Raw genomic sequence first — 24664 nt, forward strand, 5'->3', positions numbered from 1 at the left:
TTTGTCACCGTCTGTTTTATCATGGAGCCGATTTTGTTTATAGGTATGACAGTTGCGTCCGTTGCGTCCTGGACCCATATTGTGGTTGGGACAAGGACTCCAACAAGTGCAAGCCTTACACCCCGGGACTATTGCAGGACGCCTCCAACTCCACTAGTGGCATTTGCGAGAACTCCGTGGTGAAGAAATCTCTGGTGGTGTCATACGCCGACAGTCTACACCTGAGCAGCTATATCCTCATGCCGGAAGTGTTCAAGAGTCAGATGGTGACCTGGTACCACTACTCAAAGGAAAGGGGAAGGAATAAGATCAAGTGGTAAGTTAGAGTATCTTATTAAAAATTTAACTATTTCAACATTTCATGGCCCACAATGGAAACGATGTTTTGAGATGAAAATAGTTGGGTTAACCTATAAATTCTAGACAGAAGAAGCTATGTAAGCTTCATGACGCCAGAGCTCACCAGTTATCTTAAACCTTATCTATTCAGTTGTCACATATATATGATCCATTGGCAGCTATCCGTGTACTTGGATGTCACTTGTATGTAATCCATAAGATTCTGAAAACATATATATTTTATTTCTTTCTAAACTATTAAACTTTGTAGTGTGTAAAAGCCCATTAGGGCGTGTAATAATAATAAATAAAACGTGCCACATGGTTGGAGAAATTGCATTGATAAGGTTAATGTTGATATATGCCTTAGATTTCTTTTGTATTTCGGACATATATTGTTCTAATGCACCTGTAGAGAATCTGTTTCATCTGTATTGAGTCTGCTTTTTTCCTTCTTTGAGCTTCAGTTCTTCAATTTGTAAATAATCCTAATTTCTGTTACAGGTCTGAAAAGGTGATTCAGTCCATCGAGAATGGCCTTGTGATACTCTCCGTGACGGAAGCTGACAGTGGAAGATATGAATGCTTTATGGGTCCGACTCTCATCGCCTTGTACAATATTGAAGTAGATACTCACAGGTAAATAAATACATTGTTATAAATAGGTAATGATACGTATTTGCTGCAATTTATATTAATATGGAATTAAAATACTTAATCATCTTATACCTCGTACGATGACGATGACGATGATAATGATGATGACGATGACAATGATGATAATGATGACGATGATGATGACAAATGACGATTACGATAATGATGATGATGACAAAATGAAGCTCCAAGAGTATCCAGCAGAGTCGAAAATTATATTAATAACTGAACAACGATGGCTACCCATATTTAGGTCTCATCGTTCTAGGCATAAAACGATGGCTGCCTTGTTAATTTATTAAAATACCCTAAAATTAGACAAAAGCCCATATTATGGTGATAACGTATTACAAATAAGAATCATATACTAAAAATCAACAATGATATGCATGCGTAAAACTAATAATAATATTGAAACAAAAAGAATAATTATTCGACATCTCAATTCCATTATTTGGGCAGTAGTCTATTTATTGGTGGCTGATGGATTTGGGTGCCTCAGTGTCAGTACGTCGCTCTAGTTCGTTTTTATCCAACAGACCAAAACGTAAATCGGGAGAAATAGAATTTTCAATGAAATTAGCTCAATTCTAAGCTTATTAAAATGATTTAAAGTAATAGAAAATATTATTTTTTAAGTAAAAATTCGTTCCAAATGTTTAAAATTACTCTTTTTTAATTGTTTAATTTTGGTGGACTTAAGACAAACTGAAACACATTAAAAATATATGTTTAATTTTTTTTTCACTTGTATCGTATAAATCAGGGGTGCTCAAACTTGAACTGCTGGCGATCTACCTCAATATTATTAGATTCCGATCGATCGACTCTGAGAGGCTGCAAGTATGTGTGATGCAGGATTGTCATCTATTTAGGTAGGGTGTATCGTGGCGCAGGTATAAGTGTATATATGGGGACGTTGCACAATTGCATGGCCACGAATCCACATAGAATTTGGAGGAACGACAGAAATTAGTTCGCAATATGCATTTTTTTTTAGTCAAGGTAGGTGGAGGTCTGCACTAAAATGTCAATAAAATAACTTATATTTATTCAAAATTGCAAGTTTATTGGTTCTTACAAAAAACAAACGAGTTCTAGTTTCTAAACTTAACTAAATAATGACTTTGGATGTTGAAGCGTGGCGCTGCATGTCCTCAGTATACTTTTCATACGATTGTACGTAATTACCGAGTGCTAATCGCAAGCACGATGACATTTGTTCGTCAGTTAGTCGATTGCGATATTTTGACATAATTATCTTCATTTCAGAAAATGCAGACCCGCACAAGTAAGTTGACCCAAACATTGTCGTCAACTGAAGGGCGTTTTGCCTTAGATTCGGATATTTGTCTTCAGATATAAAATACCAGAATTTTGTGTCAGATGCTGTGGCTATGAGATGTATATCTGATATTATCTGCAATGTTCCAGAACACTCCGTTCAGTTACTCAGTCCGCCACAAGCTACAAATAAATAATAAAAAAGAAGGCATGAAAAATGGGAAATTTTTCTCGAGATCGACTCAAAAAGCACTCGCGATCGACCGGTCGATCGCGATCGACTGTTTGAGCACCCCTGGTATAAATAAATGCTTTCTGAGAACAACTGCATACTTAACTCAATTTCTCTAAAAATGGTATGTTGGACAAAAACAAGCTAGAGCGACGAGTAGGCAAATCCAGAGACGTCATGTTTGATAACAGCAGACTCGTGTTCAGTTCTCATGTCCAGTCCCATTTGGGTACTTAAATTCTTCACTTCTCAGTAACAGGATTGTCTCAATGTCAGGTTTGATCGATAATAGGGATAGAGACGGAATGACGGATCATTGTCTTTTCCCCGATTTCCGCACCGATTGTGTATCTGTTCAATCAGACAATGATTTTATTTAGGAAGCTTTCCGATTCTGTTCTACCATTTTCTATGGGCCATACTAATAAAAAAAATCTATTTACAACCGTTAAATGGTGTTTTTCTTACACATTGTGCATAGACCGTACACCTTCTTTTTCGAATTATTACTAATAAAAAATGTCTAGCAACATTGCATTTTTCACACATACGCGCTACTTTTACGCATGCGTGCCATGCACGTCAGTTTCCCTGCAAATTAGTTTTGATTTGTCATTTGTGATTAAAATCATGTTCTTGTTCATTATTTCTATTCTAATGATCAATTAACTATTATAATAGTATTGTTTTCGACTTTATGTCCGGGTTAAATCTTCCCCACAGGAAAAACTAAACCCTTCCACACACTTTTCCACAAATGATCATCTAGTCAATCCACATTATGCAAGTGCATTATATAAGCATAATAAATACAAAATCAACACGTCAAATATGTTTACTATTATTGGTGTTATTTTTCATCAAATTTTATCCATTAATAATGTCATATTGTTAATAAAGTTTTATGTTACCCGAAAAAGCGAGTAATTTTGGACTTATTATTTTTTATTAACATTTACCTTGTGAATTAAGCATCCATGAAAGTGATGTTGTATAATAACATAAATGGCTTATGTAAGTGTAGGTAAATACAATTTTTTTTAAATCCATGTTTATATTGAGACAAAGTGGATCCAAAATGTTGAATATTTTTTTGGTTATTCTCTGGAATTATTATTATAATTTTTAATTGTATGAGCGAGATAGAGAGTGAGGTTACAGTCTTGCAAATTCCTTAAATAAAAGGACTGTGGTTTTGATTTTTAATTCTCGACATTTGTGTTAAACTTTTTTTCAACTTTTTTCATGTTTGAACGTAAAATATTGCAATTTTTAAACATTAAAGTATATTTTTAATACAATAAACCATATGGTAATTTTATCTAGTTTCCAAATTGGTATTTGCTTTTACAACTTCTTTAAAATGAAGAAAAAGATAGAAAATTTTAAATACCTTAGAAATATTCCGAAATTTAATGAAAAATTATTATTATTTCAAGCTTATACAACAGACAAACAACCCCCTTTGACTGGATAAGCAATGTATATATCTTATGTATCTATCCATGAACTATTTTATGTCAGTTTCTATTTTACATTTCAATTAGTTAGGTTTTCGCATACACGGTCGTTTATCAATTGAATAAAATTTTCACCCCGTTTTTTTAGCAACACCATTGCTGTATTGCTGTGTGAATCCATTATATGCCTTGGGAGCTAGGAAGATATGAAAACATTGTCCAAAGGATGTATTCATTTTTGGTACTATAACCGTTTGGTCTGATCATAATCTTGTCGTAGCTTATAAAACATTCAAAGTCAATTATAAAACAACAAATATGGGATAAATTATGAAATATAGGCGGATTCATTGGCCTTAAGCCACGGTAAGCAGTTTATATGTTTCCATATTAATATTTGGAAATGATTTTTTTAATGAGAACGGCTTTATCTTAAACTGAATGCCCTGAAATCTCCATCGCCCAAGGAAATTAGTTTGTAAATACCCTATCACTTGAGTGGATAACTGTGTCCTTATGTTAATTTCATTATTTTCATTTGCAGATGTAGTTCCCCAAATAATACTGATGATTACAAGAAGAAATACGCAGATTGGTGTCACGAGTTTGAAAAGTATAAAAATGCTATGAAAACGTGGGAAAAGAAACAACTGGTAAGAAGACTACTTTATCATTGTGATCTGGGTCTACTTATGTATTTCATTGATATACTAACACTTTGCAAAGCTCCCAAAATATCCAAAAAGGTACACTGTATTATCTTCTGTGTTTTGTCTAATTCTTTTGCCACATAGATAATAGTGATAAAAGGAGATATGTCTTACAAGCGAGAAGTGCCGACTGCAAAAGCGAGAAGTGCGCGATGATCAAATATCTTGGCGACTACTACATAAATCAATGCAGAGATTCGTTCAGAGGCACCCGTTGCTGAAATTTTGGACAGGGACTTTCCAAATATCACTTAAACAAAATGGTGCTCATTGGCCATTTGATGACAATGTTACATTTGAATTCTACAGAACAACTCATCCTTACTGTTTGAATAAAATATCATAATTCTAGCTAACTGTATCTTTGGTTTGTTTCAGCAATGCACAAAGCAGAATGCAAGCGAACAGAACAGGCTGTCCAATGAGATCCCTTCGCCGCTCCGGTGATAAAAAACAATGCACCTTGATCGTAATAACAGATAGGAGACTGCACGGCAGTGTAATATAATACGTATTGTATTTACCATCACGCATTACAACTTTCTGTGATATCAAATTAAACTGTTCATTATTGTTACTTTGAGCTTTATGCTTACCTTTAACAGAGAATACTTCAATGTTAAGCCTTCAGTATTGTTAGGTTTCGTATATATAGATATATATTAATAAATTTAGCATAGTTATTAATGGATTTTGTATCAGTAAAATGCTATTTATTATGTTGTAGAAAGAAGCAATTTTAATCATATTTATTGATAATAATTATAGTAATTCATTCTCATCAAAATCATTATTCATTCAAAGATTTAACACAGATATTTTTAGTAAAAACCAAAATATCCGATGCATTTTCAAAATCACTCATGATACCTACTTCTGTCATTAATTTATTTTCTAACAATCCAGATGTATGTAGTCAAGATGCCTTCTATTCAAAATGATGATGTTTAAAATTATTCCAAAAATCTACGCAGCATATTTTAATTTATGTAACATAATTTATTATTATTAAACCTATCAAAAAGGCATTCGGTGATAAATGCAGTAACTCCAGGTGACGTGAGAGAGAAAAATATTTTCACTTTTCACAGCCGATTATATGAGATTCAATTGCATGAAAGCTTTTCGCTTTTTTCCTATTTAATCGATATTTTTAAACACATGCTCTCCCTTTCCACTTTGTTGCCTCACTCCTCACACTAACTTTATTTTGCGCTTTTTGTCATAAAGAGCGATTTTAATCAGATTTGCCACCAAACACTTTGTATGTATTAATAAAATCCAATATTGCTTAACTTCAGTTTCATTGAATTGATGTAACTAACGTTATGTTCGCAATTTAAATATCAACTCTCCTCAGTAAATAAATAAGTACCTACCTACTAATTTTAATATAATATATGAAAAAAGGTTTTTTCATGGCCGATATCTTATTTTGTGTTTGTTGGGTGTTCGAGTTATATTTCCTTTGAGCCATCGTTTCAGACACAAATACTCATCATCCTACACAATGAACAATGGTGATGACACAATCTGTCACGTGATTAACGCTGTATGACTGTCCAAAACGCTGGCTCCAGAAGTTAAATACAGCTCAATAAACCCAAGAAAACTGTATTATATCAGTTGTTTACGGAAGCGATTTGTATTACTTTATTATATTTACTTCCTGATAAATAAAATATGTAAGATATTAAACCGTAATTAGTAGAAGATTAAAAATGCCTTACCATTACAAGAAAAATTCTTGACAATATTAGGCATAGACATTAAACACAATAAATAATATGTCAGAAAAAATATAACTGCGATGAAACCTTCATTTTGAGATGGATCCATGCATGTGACTATTTTCAGTGTGAAAGATTAATTTACTTAGATAATAAGTCAAATCCAATATGAAAATAGGTTAAACATTGTGAAAAGAGAATGTATTAGAATATATACCTTATACTCATGCTGAAATTATTAAGCTAAAAACTAGCTTTATTAAAATAGGTTCCATGATAACTCAACCCAGTGACAATTCAACACACTTTTAAAAAGTGATATAAAGTCATTAGAAACGATGAAAAAAAAAACCTAACCTAACATACTTAACCCAGTTAATAAAGGTTTTCTTTCATCACTTTCCATGACTTTATATAATTTTTAAAAGATGTGATGAATTATCATTGTGATGATTTATCCGGTCACCATTGAAATATGTAAATACTTCTTGTATTTTCAATTCACTTGAGATAAATTATTTTATTAGGTTTCCTTCTAACCATCTATTTTTGTTATGTAATGCTTATTTTTAAGATATTTCTTGGTATGAACATATCGAACACTAATTGTCAACAGACTGTAAGCGCCAATATTAAAACTACATTTAAATAACTTGGTAGAATATGTAGAAATCATTTGAATAACTCAAATTTAACTACGTACACGGTGAAATCCACTTATAATGTTCCCCACATAAGAAGTTTTGTTTTTGAAGATAGAAATTTAAAAAATTATCCAATTTTTTCCCAAAAAATATATAGTTTTTAATTTCTATATCTTGGTAACAAACCTTATGAAAGAGTTGTACATATTAACTTTTTGGTGTTAGAATTTTCATACGGAAAGAAAGTTAGTGGCGCTTACAATATTTTGCTGATTAAGTCTCGATATCATTTTGAGAATGTGAAAGCAATAAATAATTAAATTGTGAAGAATCAATGATATAAAATTGTTACTTTAAGACACAATTTTAACTAATAATATTTATGCAAAAAAAGTATTTGGAGTTTTTCGCCTGATTTTGTTCAACTTACAAAAGTAAGAGAAGTGTACAGAAAAAAGAATTGGTATATAGGTATGTAGAATAATCTATACTGATGAAATGTCTCATATTGGGATTGGGCAAGTGAAATTTAAAGACTGTATACGTTTGGTTAGACACCATTATAAAAAAAGTTGATAGCTGTTATAAAAAATGACGTTGACAATTTGTAAATACCATTTTAAAATATTGTGTAGAGCCTCAATCACGAAAGGAGCTTTTTGGTGCAACAACTTTTCTGACCTTTGTATTGAATCTGAGAACTGCGCCCACAAAAGTCATTGCCAAGTGGCTTTGCAGTGATTTGTCCCGGGTGTTAATTGAAAGTTTTTGTTTCAAGGACTTGTTCATCAGTTTACATCTTCGATTAACTTTTCATATTTTAAAATTTATTTATCTTTACTGAATGGCCGAGTCTTGTAAAGTCCTTGTGCCGAACATTTAGCTTGCTGTGAATAAGACTTCAAACCTTCGTCTATAGATTATTATATTACATACAACCTTTTTATTCTGTTCTGGTGCCAACATATTGTGAAATTAAGGTAGTTTTTGGAAAGAAATAATCAAATTGTACAAGAAGGATTATAAATAATAAATGGTATATGAATCTGAAACAATGAAAGCAATATTATGATGTTTGTCAAGTGTGCAACTAGAATGAAAATAAGTAAACGTTTATGAATAGAATTGCAAGTAAAGATCACGGGAAATTTATTCATGTTCGTTATGTATGTATCACACAAGAAGCTTTGCACAAGAAGTGACTGAATCTATAGTTTTCAAGGCTCGTCTACAATTGGTATACCATAAGTATTGTTAAAACGTACTTAGTATAAAAGACTCTGTTAAATCGTATGTTATATATTCAACACTGTTAAATCAAGATAGCTAGCTCTACAGCATCCGTAGCCAACCGAACCTACAATGTAATATTCTAAATTGATCCCAGATTTAAAGCTGGACTCTACTAATTTGCCTTGAGAATCACTTATTTTACTTTGCAGCATTCACAACATTAACTATTATTATTACTAATCATACAATAAATTATATATTTAAGTATTTTTAAAATGTGTAAATAAAAATAAAATCTGTATCTATTAAGTTAGAGCAAAAAATTAAAAAGTGTTTGAAATTTTGTTAATTTATTCCTGAAAATCCATAGCAGAAAAATACACTAAACACTAGAAAACACCATTATTTTAAGACCATCAACTTTGCAAATAAATTCTGAAGTTATCAGACATTCTGAACACAAAGGGTGGAAGGTTTTTACCATAATATGCTCTTAGCGCAAAGCTCAAAGCTTAGCTCAAAACTTACAGCTCGAAGCAAAGCAAATCACAAGTAGGTAAAAATTAATTTTGGAGGAATTTCTTTGTGCCTGCTTAATATGATTCTGTAATGTATACTGCACCAGAGTTGTGAGGATTGCATAAATCAACAAGTAGGTAAAAATTAATTTTGGAGGAATTTCTTTGTGCCTGCTTAATATGATTCTGTAATGTATACTGCACCAGAGTTGTGAGGATTCCATAAATCATATTTCTGGGTATTAGCCCAACACACAAAATTGTGGAAAATCTATCAGGAACCCATTTTTTTTAAATCTTGTGCTCTGGATAGATTTTTCACAATTTTGTGTGTTGAGTAACTCTGATATCTATGATAGTGTCCAGCTTTGAGATAAATGTGGTATTCAAAGTACTTAGTCACGAGTTTTGACTCGTCATCTTGACAATTAAACTGGAAAAATAAAAACACAAAAATTAAGACGTTTTGGGTATGTTTAGTACTCTTGTAAATAGACTTTATACTTAGGTGAGGGAGAATGTACTGACGCGGAGCTAAGTAGTGAATAGGATGAGATAGGCAGGGGATGCGAGTAACGATGTGGGTCCCATGAACCCACAAGGTCACATAAGAACTTGAATAGCACTTTCACGGAACCTGAAAATGAACGTTGAAATCTGATAAATTGTTCAAATTTTATGAAACAACCCATTCTTAGACTTATTTTGTTTATGAACAATACTATGGGGTTAAAATCTCAACCAATATCAAATCGTTTTCCTGTTAATACATGTATCTACACATACTTTTAACATAATAAGATGAGAAATAAAGTTTACTGTTTAATTTCAGATGCGCAGCATGAAATAACGATTACGATTAGCCGATTTTCTCAGAGCCAGAATGTTGAAAAGCGAGGTCAACTCAAGTTTTGAAAGTGATCTAATATTGATTTGAGATTTTCATGGCCAAAAGTACCTACTATAGTGATTATTTTTTAGGTATTATGCCGTGTTGCCCTACCTCCTTTTTAGCCAAAGTTTCAGACAGCATTATAGTGTCATGCTCTCCGAAATGTTGGCATTAAAACCCCAAAAATAAATAAGATAGTTTTACCTACTAATAAAACTTATATTATGCACCTAACCTCATTTAAAATCTTTATAGAGAGAAGCATTCTCAAATTCCCTTTCGTGTTGGACTTTCCCGCTCTTTTTTAGTACCTTGTGTCGACAAGTAGTCACCAGATGCCATTGAAAAGCAAACCGCCACCCACATAGCTTTTGTCTATGGCATTTTTATCATTGGTTCTCACCAGGCAGTGTATTGCTTTTTATTTAATTTTTTAATATTTATATTGATACCGCTATTAAAATATCTTTTTACTCAAATTAGACTACTTATGGATTATAACAGATACCAGAGGAAAAAGAAAAAATATTTATTGCAAATATGAGCATTTTTTATCAGTATATATCTATTAATATATTATAAGTCACAATCCATTTTCTTAACAGGGTTCATCACTTGAAAATCTATGTCCAGACGTTCTCAATACAACATTGAGGAATTTGAATTATTACTATTACTAAACTTGTCATTACGTAGCAATAAACAAAGATTGGCGGCTAGTACAACAGCAACTCACTAGCGCCAACGGCTGATTCGAGAGATCGAGATAACCTGCCATTAATTAAAATTCCAGTTATTTGTGAACATTGAAATTTGGGAGGCGCTTTTGGATTATGCCACCACAGGAACCATTAATTGAATAACCAAAACTTAAGTCATAGGTCACCCCAAATGGTTCGCTACATTTAGTGACTTAGCAGGGGTGTCCGGGTTCATGGGGTGAGGTTTGTGTAAATGACCCACCGCACAGCATCCCCAAAGATGACATAGGCCCTGAGTGAAATTCTTTTCTTCAGGGGCTATGTCATCTTCGGTGGCTCAGTCTGTCTGTAAGTTCTTTATTCTATGGGTAATACATACTTACTGACTTTAAAACTTACCTACGCTGGCTCTCCTAATGATTGAATAACTATATTTATAAGTGTATAAATGTGTCTATAATGCCTAATGTAGTACATATTGCTTCCAACTGCATAGACATATATTTTTTATAAACTGTAAAAAGAAGGATAACAATGGATACAAAACTAAAAATGAGCAAAATTAATTAGCCCATAAAATAAAAGTTTGTTTGAAGCAGCGGGTCACGACTCATTTTATTTACGACAGGTTGTTTCAGAGAATTTGAACAAACTAGTTAAGTTCTGTGAAAGTTCTTGTCATGTTCTGTTATTACTTCAGTTCAGTCAAGTAACTGGCCTATAATGATATAATAATAATAATAACTTGAAAAGGACATTCACAGAGCTCGCAAATGAACATTGAAATATGATGAATTGTTCAAATTCTCCGAAACAGCCCGTCCTGTGAGTCGTCACAATTGAACGGGAGCCGTGAGCTCAGAGCATATGAGCAATGAAAAATACTGTGCTCACCCGATATGGCTGCCAGCATATGAATACGACTCTTGAATCGCAGCCTCGTACCACGATAAAAATAAGATGCTAGGTAGTTAGCAGGTGAAGGTACAAATTTCATGTGCTCAGAGGATGAGAAGGTGACTGCAGCTTAATCAACTGGTACACACAGCAACTTATAAAATTCCAGAATAGTAAATTAAAATACTTTTATATTTTCTCATAAAAACTTATATAAATTATTAGTGAGATAATTATTATTCGTGTGATTAATATTATAAACCTTAGGTTAGCTCGCATAAATGGGTTCTGAATATGATGTGCGAAACCAGGAATCTGGCATTATTAGCAGGTTAATACATATTTTGATCTTTCAAATCTCACAACTTATTATAGGTACGCACAAAATGTTGTATTTATATTTGAACATAAATAAAGCCAATATTCGAAACATAAGCAAAACAATGTTGGCAGTTTCACGTCAGACTGCAAGAATGTTTTCGTAACTGGAATCCCACAGCTGGCGACGAAATACTGGAGTGAAATTAAAGCGATAGATCGCAGCATTGGCGAGTGGTGGAGAAGCGATGGGATGGGGGTGATGAGATTAGCAAGGGCGCCTGTCCTGCACACGCTTCCTGGGTGCGGCCTTGATGATGTTGTCGACGCGGAGGATCATCTCAGCCGCCTCGGCTGCGGACAGCAAAACTTGACGCTTCACGACAAAGGATTCGGTGATTCCCAACTCCTTCATGCAGCCAATCTTTCCCTCGTCCATATCTGTAAGAGAAAAAATATTGTTATGACTCAGAAGCAGAAATTCCTTTTCGTTTTTGAAAACTTGAAAAATATAGAGCAAACAAATACTGTGAAGACTGAGATTTTAAAGCTCCTTAGCTCACAATGAAAACGACTTTGCATGTTGGTAACAGTTACCTAAACAGTGGCCTAAAAATTACAGAAAGAAAAATCTGTGCGAATAGCCAGAGCTCACCATTTTACAAGGTTTTGGTGAGTCATACAAATTTAAAAAAAAATTCTGTCAAAAAGTAGATAGAATAAGTCATACTTTTATGAGTATGCATTTGAATTAACTCATCTTCAATCCCTACCATGAGTCTCTTCAGACCCATGTTCACTCCTTCCGCTCCTCAAAAGACCCTCCACACAGCTTTCCCAAAGTTGATATAGGTTCTGAGGGAAATTATTTTCTTCAGGGCTTTTTGCGTGGAGTTATATGCATAATAAATTTTTTTTTAAAGGTTAGGTTACGTCGGTTAATCAAACAGGGTCAGTTAATCACAGCAATGAGTAAGGTCCACAGTTGATAAATTTTGATAGTCGATATAAGGAAGGATTTTTTTTTATGGCATGTTCGGCCTTCAGATGCGAGACGAGGAGCGAAAAATGGTAACCAGACCGGATAAATTCACGGGGTATAAGTTTACAGCAGTCGGTAGGTCCTGACGATATGTTGAAATAAGGAAGGAAACTCACTGAGACCGGAAGTGGCCTTTCCTGTGGCGTGTTCAGCCCTCAACTGTGACACGAGGAGCGAAGAGTCATAGCCGGCATTATCGGCGATGGCGGTGGGCAGCTGGCGCAGGGCGCGGGCGAATGCCTCGGCGGCGACTGACTCCTTGCCGGGTGTGCGAGCAGCCACTGCATCTACTGCGCAGGACATTAGCATCTCGCTGCAGCCTGGAAATAACCATTATTATTTACCTAACAATTTTATTAAATTCATGGCACAACCAAGTGAATTAAATACAGAATGAGTTGAAGAGATGGATGAGAATCATCTCATCTATGAATGTGAATTTTTTCTTTCGTTTTTCTACACTTTCGGGGAAACGATGTGACTCATTAAAAATAATATTACTGTACTTCTGTAGCTTAGTTTTTGGTTCAAAATTTAAAGAAAATCATCGATAAAACCATAAGCATCAAATGTGGCATTTATCAAGAGTACGTAATTACTTACACGGGCAAACTGCTTATAGCTCAATTGTAACCGTTCCACTCTTTCTCATAAATGACAAATGAAGGGGGGTCACAACAGAGCTCTCAGTGGCAGTTCTTAATGACGGAGCGCTTTGTGACCCATGTCTCAAAAAACAAAATGATAAAATGATGGGGAGGTCACAACCAGAAGCGGTTCCTTGGCAAGTGCATTTGTGCATTGCACTGCTCGTCTTCAGTCTTCACATAACAACCTATAATGACAATTGTGCCCCAGTCATCGATGTGCAAAAGTACACTCCAGTCATAATTCCCTCCAGGTCATTATTTGAGCTATCTTCTAGTACAAGACTCCCGCAAAAGAGCAAGCGGGCCGTGCATACCCCGATAAGCACAGAACCATGTTTTACCATACGACCTAGCCAAGACAGTGACATGAACGAACACTCTTAACATCAAATGAAGTGTAAATATATAACTATAAGTGTAAATATTTATCAGAGCAGTGCAAATATATAACTCACCCCCGTGCATTATCGAAGCGCCTTGATGGCGAATGAATTTTGCATCACTTTGATCATGCGTAATCCTATGTGTTTAGAATGTATTCACTTAGAAATACTAATGTACAATGTTAGCGCTACGACATTCACACATTGTAACTCGTGCGCAGTGAATTCAAATAGTTTCAAGGATGTATTGCGTGTCCTTAACGATTTTGGGAACGCTGACGTAGCAGTATTATTCAATCAATTAGCTTACAAATATAACTTAGAAACAATGAATGAAGAAATAATGAATTGCAGAAGGCACCCTCATACATTAATTTGCTTCACCTAAATTACGCACTAGGCACATTTTAAAAGTGAAATGTGCTGCTGGCAATTTCAGTCACGGACCGCCTCGGGTTAAAACAGAGCTCTCAGCGGCAGTTGTCAAGACAGTGGCCATATTTTGGCTGCGGAGCCTCTTGACTCAAAAGTACATCGCATCCTGTAATATATGCCAACACTCTGTTATACCATTCTTCAGATGTTTAGGATGGCAGGATAAGATATTCCCTGTTATCTATTGTGTTTAGGTGGTGCGGGTGATTTGTTACCTCCTCCATAGACGACCTGTGAGTTGCGCACGGTGGCGGCGAGGACGCAGAGGGCGTCGTGCAGGGACCTCTCGGCCTCGTCGATGATCTGCTGAGTGGCTCCTCGCACCACCACGGTGCAGGCCTGGCCGAGGGCTACGCCTCCGAACCTGAGAAGGGTCTCCTCTCCGATCATGATCTGGAAAAAATATTATGTCAGCAAGACAATCCCATAACGCAACAGAAATTGATGTGAGATAAATGCTTCTCTTGGTCAATTTAAAGCAAAAAAATTTCACAAGTATTTGTACACATAGTGGTTCAAACGAATTTGAAATAGTTTGGAACACCCACCCGCAGTTTCCTCTTACCCCACAGTAGCAAGAATATCTTTAAAATTATTCTACAGTGCAGCTATCGTTAATATTTTATCTGACATTTTATTTTGAAGTTCCCTTTTCTCTTACATTGAATCCTTTTGAGTTGAAATCTCTAAAACTGGCTTGGATTAGAAACTCCATCACCATCGACGATAACAATGTCAGAAGCTGAAACAATTGTTTAACAGGGGGGCTTGTCCAAAATTCGAAATGACACTGATCATACAATTCATCATTCAATGTACATGTAAAATTAAATCCCACCTGCTCAACGACATCGCACTTTCCAAGCTTGACTTTTCCGGGGGAGTCGAAGGTGGACACGATATCTCCTCCGGTGACGAGGGCCAGCCTCTCGATGCCCTGGAAGTCTGCGTGCTCAATGGCCATGACCCCGGCATCGGCAAACAGCTGCTCGGGGTAGTTGTAGATCAGTTGCCTGGAACGCATAGCTTTGTTAAACACTGGATCCTTGATAATATTCAAACTTTCACTAGAATTATGGTAATAGGCAGGAAACAAAACAAAACCGAATAGAATACTGAACAATTTATGAATTTTACCTGTTGATGAAGACGTTGCACTTGTGGTTGAGGATTTTGTTGACCTTGTCCTTCATCTTTTCCTTCTCTGCAACTTCCAAATCTGCGATCTTGGCCATTGAATCTACCTTAATAGTGGAGCCGAAGATTTTAATTTTGTCTGTGTCCATAGGGGTGTTGGCGATGAGGATATTTGCATTTTCAATTTTCTTTGGCTGATGAACTCCGACCTTCTTTTCCAGAAGGAAACCTTCGTCGAGGAATGAGTCCTCTAAGAGACCACCCTTAATTTTGATGACCTGGATGGCTTGCAAGTTATCTGATCCCTTCAGCCTCAGAACAGCATCCACAGCCAACTTGGAGAAATATCTAAAATATGAAAGTTCAAAGTTAGCATCCCATTTTCTCATGCAATCATGTTATAAACTTTTGTGTACAGCAGGTCACAAATCGTGTCTTGTTCACAAAGTATTTGTAGAAAAGTAAAATAGAAAGTAATCGAAAAATAGGCTTGGCTTTGCTAAACTGAAGGACAGTAGGACGGTTGAGCCTTCTGACATGATTGCTTCAGCTAGTAAGGATGAAAAAGCTAGTTTCTACGAAGCTATAGAGATGATCAGTAACTTACTCCTTGTGTTGTGAAAGGATCTTGGAGCTGAGGGTGGTGCGGGCGATGTTCATGAGGTCGTGCCTGAAAGCGACGGGGTCGGCGGAGTGGTCCTGGGAGGCAGCCTCCAGAGCGGCCCGGGCGGTGGTGGTGGCCAACCGCCAGCCCCCAATGATGGTCTGTGGGTGGATCTTCTGCTCAATCAGCTTTTCAGCTTCGCGGAGTAATTCGGCAGCTGTAATAAAAAGGAGAAAAAAATCAAATCCACAGTTTTTTAGATTCTACAATAAAGCAGAACTGAGACCAAAAATACCATTGAAGAAAAGAAAGAAATAAACAATCATGTTCTGTATTGTCACTGTTCTGTTTTATCCGGTTACCATTTCTTTAGTATCAATGAATCAAAACTGCAGAAAAATTTAAAATCTCTCCATGGCCACGAGATGGTTATTCACCTAAAATGGATACATGTTTTTCTGTATGAGGATTGTTAAGCCAAGTGAAACACATAGTTAAAATACAAACAAAGCATTTAGTTGGTTTGGAAAAATATCATTAGGAGACTTTTACTGTCTATATATAGTTGTTATTAATAATTTTGTATTACTAACAATTAAATATGATGCATTGATATTTGCGCAAAAAAACTAATTGAAAACTTAATTACAGCAATCGTGATAACTGTCGATTTTGCTTTTAGTTGACATGGGCGTGGTTTTAAACAAAGTCATTTTATAAAATATGCATTAACTAGTGAGAAAGGTAAATGATTATATTTGGCATCCATGTTGTCATTTCAATCCATCTGCAATGGTGGTTGATTGAATTAATTGTGGTCAGGTATTGTAAGGTGAATCATTCCTTACCTAAGACTGTGACTGATGTGGTGCCATCTCCTACCTCATCGTCTTGTACCTTAGACATGTCTACGAGAATTTTAGCAGCAGGATTGTCTACTCCCACAGATTTAAGTATGGTTGCTCCATCATTTGTTACTTGGACCTAGAAAGTCGTCAAAATTAGCTTATTGAAATATGTACCGTCAAAAGTGTTAAATGCACGAAAATATTATTGCTTAGATAAAATAAGATCATTAAATTGTCTGGTTAACTTTCCGAATCATTGATATTATTATAGTCAAAAATAGAAACAAAAGACAATCGCAGAAGGGAAGTAGGTATCAGCAAAAAAAATTAAAATCGGACTTGAATTCGGTGTAAACACGGGTGTTTTTGATCAAATTATCCAAGTAAAAAGCATTTTAGTTTAATTTAAGCATTGATCTATAAAATACTAACGGATCCAGCGTTCCTTCCGGAGGAAACCAGGATTTTGTCCATTCCCTTGGGTCCTAAGGTACTTTTGACCAAATCTCCGATGGCAATAGCCCCGATGAAACTTGACATACGGGCAATTTCTCCCTTTTCTTCTTCGGCGTCATCCTTCAATACTCGGACGGGGTTTAGGGACATCTAAAAAAAATAAAACTTTCCGGTTAGAAGCATCTAGAACTGAACTGCACGTGGGTTGTCAAGAGAACATGTTCACTGATGTTCGATTTCTCGAATTAATACACATAAACGGATAAAACGCTATACACATTGATTTCAAAACACTGTGAAATAGATTTGTAAAATGAAAAACATGATATTTATTTACCATCTTTGCAAATTAAGGGAATTCAACTTGAAACAAAAACTTGCTACAACCAACCGGCAGCAGATCAAAAGTCATAGACATCGATATGTCATAGAAAAATCGTAGCACGAGTTTTTCTTTTGTTGCCAGAAACAAATTTTCGTTGCATATTTACGAATATTTCACTCATTTTTCAGCCAAATAGTTGCTATAATTTACCAGTTTCCACAATATGGCAATACAGGTTTCCATAGCGACGAATTTGAAAATAAAATTTCGATGAGAATCACTTGCAAACTTTTGAAATATACTTCAACTTGTTTTTTATTCTAATATTTGTGCGATTTTATTGAAATCAAATATTTTCATACACTTTCACGTACTATGATTTATAATATATTTTGGTAGACTTCAACCAATATGAATGACATTAGAAAATTTATAACTTCGACTTCTTGTTAGTAATTTTTATTTATTCATTGAATTTCATCAATGATTGTACGGTTACCGTCTAAAAAATCATTTTAATTTTTACTTTCAGGTCAATACTTTAGTCTGGGTGAATCTACACAACCAACAAACAAAAGTGATGCATTGGAAAAGTTTATTACAAATGCTCAGTGCTTAACTTTGAGTACTGTAGCGCAAGATGACATTCTAGAATATCACTTGGAGGTTCGATTTACTTTTGACGCAAACATATTATATTATTCAGTAATCACAGTTTATTTCAGTGTACATATTCATCGCTTTTTTGTAATTTTAGATATTAAAAGGAAACACTGGATCTTTGTTTTTCCACAAAAACAATCCTGTTACATTAGAATCTGATAATGCTTTACAAAATGTCAGCATCACCGCTTTTACTAACAATCCGGTTGAGTCACTATACTTATCTCTTCATCATATCTACGGACCCCTGTTACAGCTGGTAAGCTATTTAAATGTACCATATTCATAACAATATAACCTAAGCAACATATATAACAATATTGTGCTAATCTATGTGAATTTTGTATAGCACATATTTTGTCATAGATTTTTTTTGTTTTTATTAGGATAACTCAATGTCGCTGGATCCAAAAATCCAAGAAATGCTTTCGCAATTGGAAGCAGCTCTTAGAACAACTGCATTTGGAAAAGATGGAGCTCCGAGTTTAATGGGTAAATATACTGGTGTATATTAATCAACATTCATAATTTTCTCAAGTTATTTCAAAGCTTACCTACTTCATACCCAGGCGATTTTGCAGTTCTTCTAAAAATAAGTCGAAAATAAAGTGTTGGGAGTCTCAAAATTAAGTGACTGATTCTATCACAAATGGAACTGGTAGGACTACTAGCGGGTCACTGCCATCTCAGGAGATACATGCAGTTGTTGGGAGTGGAAAACACCAGTAGATGCAGGAAATGTGAAGAGGATTAAGAGACTCCAATTCATCTTTGGTGCCAATGTCCCGCTCTGTTGGGAACAAGGCTCAGATACCTGGAAAGACACATTGTAGAACCAGAAGACATAGCCACCTATCCAATGACAACCCTGGTGAACTTTATAAAAGGGACCGGATTACTGTTAAGGAATGAGGTAAAATGGGAGATAGCACAATGGGCCTATGGCCTAAGTGCTAAGTGAACCTTACGTCAATCGTCTCCTATAGTAAAACAAAAAAAAAATTAAACTCACAAAGAGAGAAGACTATTTATCTAATTTTGTTTGGTATTGTTCTAGTTGTGTTGACAGTAGACGATGAATTGGAATATTGGAAAACAATTGCCGCAGACAGTAAGACTCGTAAACAAACTGAAATGTCTGAATCATTCATATCTATTTTACAGCCGTTAGCCGAGGAAATTAGGTACGTACATACATCAATTCAATATTTTGAGTGATTTTCCTAGGTTGAGCTTTTCGAACTCACATAGATAATCATCAATTCATGATACCCACAAGCTTCTTGATCGCCGATGCTAAATTTTCACTGTCAGCCAGTTGATTCTATTTTTGTAATAACTTGTCTTTTGCAAAAATGTTTTTTTTTTATTGTACCATCTTACCAGATAACGGGTTTATATATTTATGAAAGTCATAAATGATGTACCATAAAGAGTTTGTCCAGAATAGCTAGTCTATAGACTGAAAGTAAAATTAAATCTTTCTTCTTTAGAAAAACGTAGGAAGGACTTTGATCTCATCTGCTTTTTCGAAACTATTAGCAGTATGCCAGTATGATGGACTCACCTACTTTGTTGCAACCAGAGATGTGCAAAATGGGTACCCAAAACCATTTGAAATGCAAAATGGAAATGGGTCAAAACTTTTCCATTTGAAAATGCAAAATGGTTTTTAGAAAAGCATTTCAAATGCAAAATACCTATTTTCAAAATGCATTGAAAATGCAAAATGGTTTCTCAGGTCAATCAATTAAAATAATTATAGAATTTTTAAACAATTTTGTCATTTGATAATGGACATCAATTTAGAACAAACATATTACATGATGGTAAATCCAAAAACACCACGACTACAGATTATGAAACCACAAAAAAATTGCGCGAGACTAATGTTGACAACGTAAAAACATAGAAACTGCTATCTAACATTTAATATTACAGCGTCATGGCCCCATGTTCAGTATTTGAATCAGTATTTGTTGTAATGGTGTCACTCAATTGCCAGGGCTCTTACCAGGGAGCAACTTGACAAATGTAAATTATCTCTCATAGCGAGGTTGAGGACCGACTGATATTTGGGGCTTATGAAAAAAAGATGAGTGGAGATAGTAGGAAGTATGTTGCAAAAAAGCATTTAAAATGGAAAATGCATTGAGAAAAGCATTTAAAATGCAAAATGCAAAATGGTTTTTAGAAAAGCATTTAAAATGCAAAATGCAAAATGGAAAATACCCATTTTGCATTTTGCATTTCCATTTGAAATGGATTTATTTGAAATAAAGCACATCTCTGGTTGCAACTCATCCCTTCCTGTAGACTCAGAAATAATGATTTGTTTTTCCTCAATCAACACTCCACAAAGATGGATATCATTCACCAATGTCCAGTATGGCAAGACTTGTCAACTAAAGTCAGGACCTTGAATTTTTTGGTGTAAGCCTTAATGATTTTTATCAGTCACTACGCAAGTAATATTTTATATTGATCTGACAAAAGTCGTGAACTCCATTAAAACCTTGTTCCTGTCTTGACTTGACATTATTTATTTATTTATTTATTGGCTCGCCAACACAATACATCACCTAATTTTTACAGTAATTTACATTTATACATGGTTATAATGATGCTTCTAATTATAGGTGAGCACAACATTCATCTCAATATTCTTTATTTAATAGTAATTGGTTAGTTACAGTAATAATAAATTTAATTACAAGAATGTATATAAAATCAAGGAGGATCGACATCAATTATTAGGAAGAAAAATGCATAGGTACATACTTACAAATATATTATACATAAATATATATGCATACATGAATACATCTAAATACACATATACATACATTTATACACATATATACGTACACATATACATAGATACATACAAACACATACACCTTTATTGTTTATGTGCCCTATTTTTGTCCTAGCAGTAATTTTTTTAATTATCCTGTATTTTAAAATTTCTCCTTGTATTAACTTTGTGTTATATGTGTGGCGTTGAGAGAATTATCCAGATTGTCTCATTAATAGTAAACAACTCGACCTACCTATGTACTTGGAAGTTACTACCGAGAACTAATCGTAAACAACGCGACCTACCTACGACAATACGTTGCGAGTTGGTCTGGCACATTACTCCAACTCGCTAGAAGGTTCTAGCCTATCGCCTATGCGTAATAGCAGCGCCAACGAAAGTTCCAGTAGGGCCCAGACTGAGCGAGTGGCTCCGTTTTACTTGCGATCCTGCCTACCTACTGTCGTCGTCGGTACCGTACAAATAATCAGCCGTCAGTTAACAAGGATCAACGAGTGATTATCCGCGCACCTTCATCGTGCGAAGGACAATATTCCCGGCTCCGCCCAGCTCAACTATGGACTCCATCGGGACATCATCATAGCGCCTTGGCCCCGGCCGCCGTCCCTGGCCAGCGCTACATCGGATCTCAGCGCCCTGGTTCCAGCGCATCTGACCAGCGCTTCATCCATGCACCATGACCACCACGAGGACACGCAGCATCCTCCCTGGTCTACGCACCTCCCGTTCACCGCCGACAGGTCCATCGTATCTTCGGCCTTCCCGTCAGCACTGGAGTACCTGAAGACCCACGTTCTTTGCCAGTGCCTGACCGTCATCGAGTCTGGTCACTAGCGTCCGGCGTCGACTCACTGACCCGCGCTTGACCAGCACGTCACCGCCTGCATCCGGAGAATACAACATCTGTCCTACGTCATCTCTCAACACGGCTACCTGACTCAAATAAACACTGTGACCTTCACGACCGTCTTTCATTTGTGCCTCTCACCAGATCCCCAAATATGTAATGTGTTGAAGTTGGACATGGTCCGTTAGTAAATAAATAAATAAGCAAATATAAATGTAATGAATGTTTTCTTTTGTCTTCTAGATCCATTGAAATAAACAGTATTCCAGAAATACGAGAAGTACTGGAAAGTTGTGGAGGCTTATTGGATGATCTATGGAGACATTCAACCTACACCTACCCTCAGAAGAGAATGGTTCATCTGATGGATGTCATAGGAAATGCCTGTGTTGTGAAGCTGCAAGACATTCTCAACTCACTGGAAGTGTGGGGCCAGGACGGTGGTGTATTAACGGTCCTGAAGGATTGCACGACGGCTGCGACTTGCTGGCTTTCTGCTTGTCATTCCCTGACGCAGAAATATTGGCCACATCACTCTCTGCACTCCTGGGAGGGACAGCCACATGTTCCTCACTACCTCAAAACATTTCAGGAGAGACTCAAAGAGGTTTATAACACAGTTATTCTTCTATCAACTTTACTACTTTTTGTCTATTTTATCCGCTCGGGCTAATTTGTTCGGTTTTGCGATCAAACAGCTTTTACCACTGAAGGCAATTTGTTCGCTTTTCAAATCTAGATGTTAACCACAGAAGAATTAATATGTATTCTTCTATGAATCCATAGATTCAGATGGCAATTTGAGAAAAAAATATGAATTTTTTACTAATTATTTTTATATGAAACAACAAAAAGTGAGATTACTATAATGTTTATAATACATTTGTCTAATAAAATGCACATGTTTTTTTTTCATTTTGGTAATTTTAGTTAGAAAAAATGTAAGGTAAACCATTTTTAAAACCTTTTTATGTTTGCATTCAAGATTTTGTTATTTCGAAAATTATATATTTGTTTCCACAGAATAAAGAAGAAAACTAGAAGTGCCTTCCATACAAATTTAAATACAAACAAATGTTCCAGTTAGCCCAACAGCCCAGCGCTCTGTCACACTTACACTCGCCTGACATTGCAGATCTCCATCCCATTTGAATTTCGTAAATACAGTTTTGTATTGGAAATTTAATCCTCGATTAGAAAATATTTGGTTCATTAAACACATCCACAAAACACTTCTTGTGTTATTCTTTATTAATGCAATATAAATAAATAAGTAAGGACGGATTGTTTCGGAGAATTTGAACAATTCATCAAATTTCAACGTTCATTTTCTGGTTCTGTGAAAGTCTTATTCAAGTTCTGTTATTATATCATTGTAGGCTAGTTGCTTGACAAAACTGAAATAAAAACAGAACTTGAAAAAATCTTTCACAGAACTTGAAAATGAATGTTGAAATTTGATGAATTGTTCAAATTCTCCGAAACAACCCGTCCTAAGTGTTTGTTTGTTCAAAATATTAAATCTCCCAAAGTTCTTTGCTTTGCTTTGAAATTTCGACATAACATTCGAATACGCATTTTTTTTATATACGTAGATTATTTAAATGTCACCTGTGACAGTTAAAAACATGCTTTTTAAAAAAAAACAGCGCCATCTGTTGGACGTAAAATTTTGTTTCTCTATCTGCACAGACAGACTGAGCCACAGCATTGCGTGGCGGGGTACAGCTAGTTTCCAATAATAAAATTTGAAAGCATATTTCATTATCTTTCGAAAACAGTTTTTAGTTTTCAGATAATTCAGAAATATTCCATTTATTAGGATTTTATTTCAAAGCGAAAATACACACAAATTCTATGATCTTCTGACAGTGTCTTAAAATATACGGTCAATATGCCAGAGGCCTGAGGGGTTAATAATAGATTTTCACCTCGCTCGAGTGTTCTAGTACGGCACAGTTATCATGGGAAGTAAATCTTTTTATGTAGGTACCTCTATATTGGTATTGTTTATTAATATGTACACATTTTAATAATGTTTCAGGTTTCTGACGTAAGATCTATTCATCTACAGCTGACTAAACTACTTTCTGCTTCGGAGCAAGACGAACTAAAGACATCCAAGATGTTTCAACCATTTGACGGTAACTTAAATATGAGATAAAAATATTTATGTAATGAAACAGAGTTCTTTCTTTTGCGCTTTTGACGTTACGTAATATTTCACTGCTTATCCTCATTTAACCCCTAGGTCTCAACATCTGGCTATGTACACCGAACAGTAATTCCAACTGGGTTAAAGCAAAGACGCACTTCGAAAGGCTTTTAAAACCAGCAGAAGATAGAATAGCAACTAAACTTCGACCAAGACTTATCGGCTCTTCCACCAAACAGGTATAAATAAGAAATAATATTATACATACCAATTGGAATGTGTTTTTGGTATGTCCGTGTGTCCCAAGTAAGTCCCATTTTTCTCTACTGCTGCTGGAATTGATTTCACATATCGAAATCTTTCCTAGCAAAAATACGATTGATAACAACAAAGTGCGCTCCATAACTATTTTAAAGAAAATGGATTTCATAATTTCAAAAGACTTTTCAACTTAAAGAATTTCGATATCTGAAAATGTTTCATCAATATCATGATAAGTGAGGTAAAATTGTACTTACAATGGCCCCACACATTCTTACAGCTTATAAAAAAAATACAAGAAAACAAACACAATATTGAATGGCAAGTCAAAAGTGCCTACGCTCGCTCATTGAGAGTTAAATATTTCCTTATTTTTCAGATGCTCCATGAGTTTGGTAGGTATTCCGCCCTTATCGAGCGGC

General features: G+C 35.3%; 3 protein-coding genes across 4 annotated transcripts in view; 2 read left to right on the forward strand and 1 right to left on the reverse strand.

The window, feature by feature from the left end:
* Window positions 1-8599, forward strand: part of LOC149423778 (semaphorin-2A-like) — a 647562-nt gene extending 638963 nt beyond the window's left edge. For both annotated transcript variants that reach the window (XM_089631808.1, XM_089631809.1), the window contains 4 exons: window positions 44-316; window positions 844-978; window positions 4517-4625; window positions 5061-8599. In XM_089631808.1, coding sequence (XP_089487934.1) covers window positions 44-316; window positions 844-978; window positions 4517-4625; window positions 5061-5129 — 586 coding nt within the window. In that variant the 3' untranslated portion in view covers window positions 5130-8599. The remainder of the gene's footprint in view (window positions 1-43; window positions 317-843; window positions 979-4516; window positions 4626-5060) is intronic.
* A 1615-nt stretch (window positions 8600-10214) lies between these two features.
* CCT2 (chaperonin containing TCP1 subunit 2) lies at window positions 10215-17609 on the reverse strand. The gene is made up of 9 exons (XM_089632113.1): window positions 17508-17609; window positions 17147-17320; window positions 16715-16850; window positions 15870-16083; window positions 15263-15610; window positions 14964-15138; window positions 14341-14518; window positions 12774-12977; window positions 10215-12056 (listed from the first exon to the last, which is right to left on the reverse strand). The coding sequence occupies exons 1-9, from the start codon at window positions 17508-17510 to the stop codon at window positions 11884-11886; spliced, it is 1605 nt and encodes a 534-aa protein (XP_089488239.1). The 5' UTR covers window positions 17511-17609; the 3' UTR covers window positions 10215-11883.
* Window positions 17610-18553: 944 nt separating this feature from the next.
* On the forward strand, window positions 18554-23990 carry LOC149423781 (cytoplasmic dynein 2 heavy chain 1-like). Its single transcript, XM_089631895.1, has 4 exons — window positions 18554-18650; window positions 19216-19342; window positions 22070-22433; window positions 23871-23990. Exons 1-4 carry the CDS (start codon window positions 18554-18556, stop codon window positions 23988-23990), a joined length of 708 nt encoding a protein of 235 aa, XP_089488021.1.
* Window positions 23991-24664: the final 674 nt, after the last annotated feature.

Source organism: Hesperophylax consimilis, chromosome 5 (assembly GCF_061612785.1).
Source record: "Hesperophylax consimilis isolate HC1 chromosome 5, BYU_Hcon_1.0, whole genome shotgun sequence".
Classification (NCBI taxonomy): Eukaryota; Metazoa; Arthropoda; class Insecta; order Trichoptera; family Limnephilidae; genus Hesperophylax; species Hesperophylax consimilis.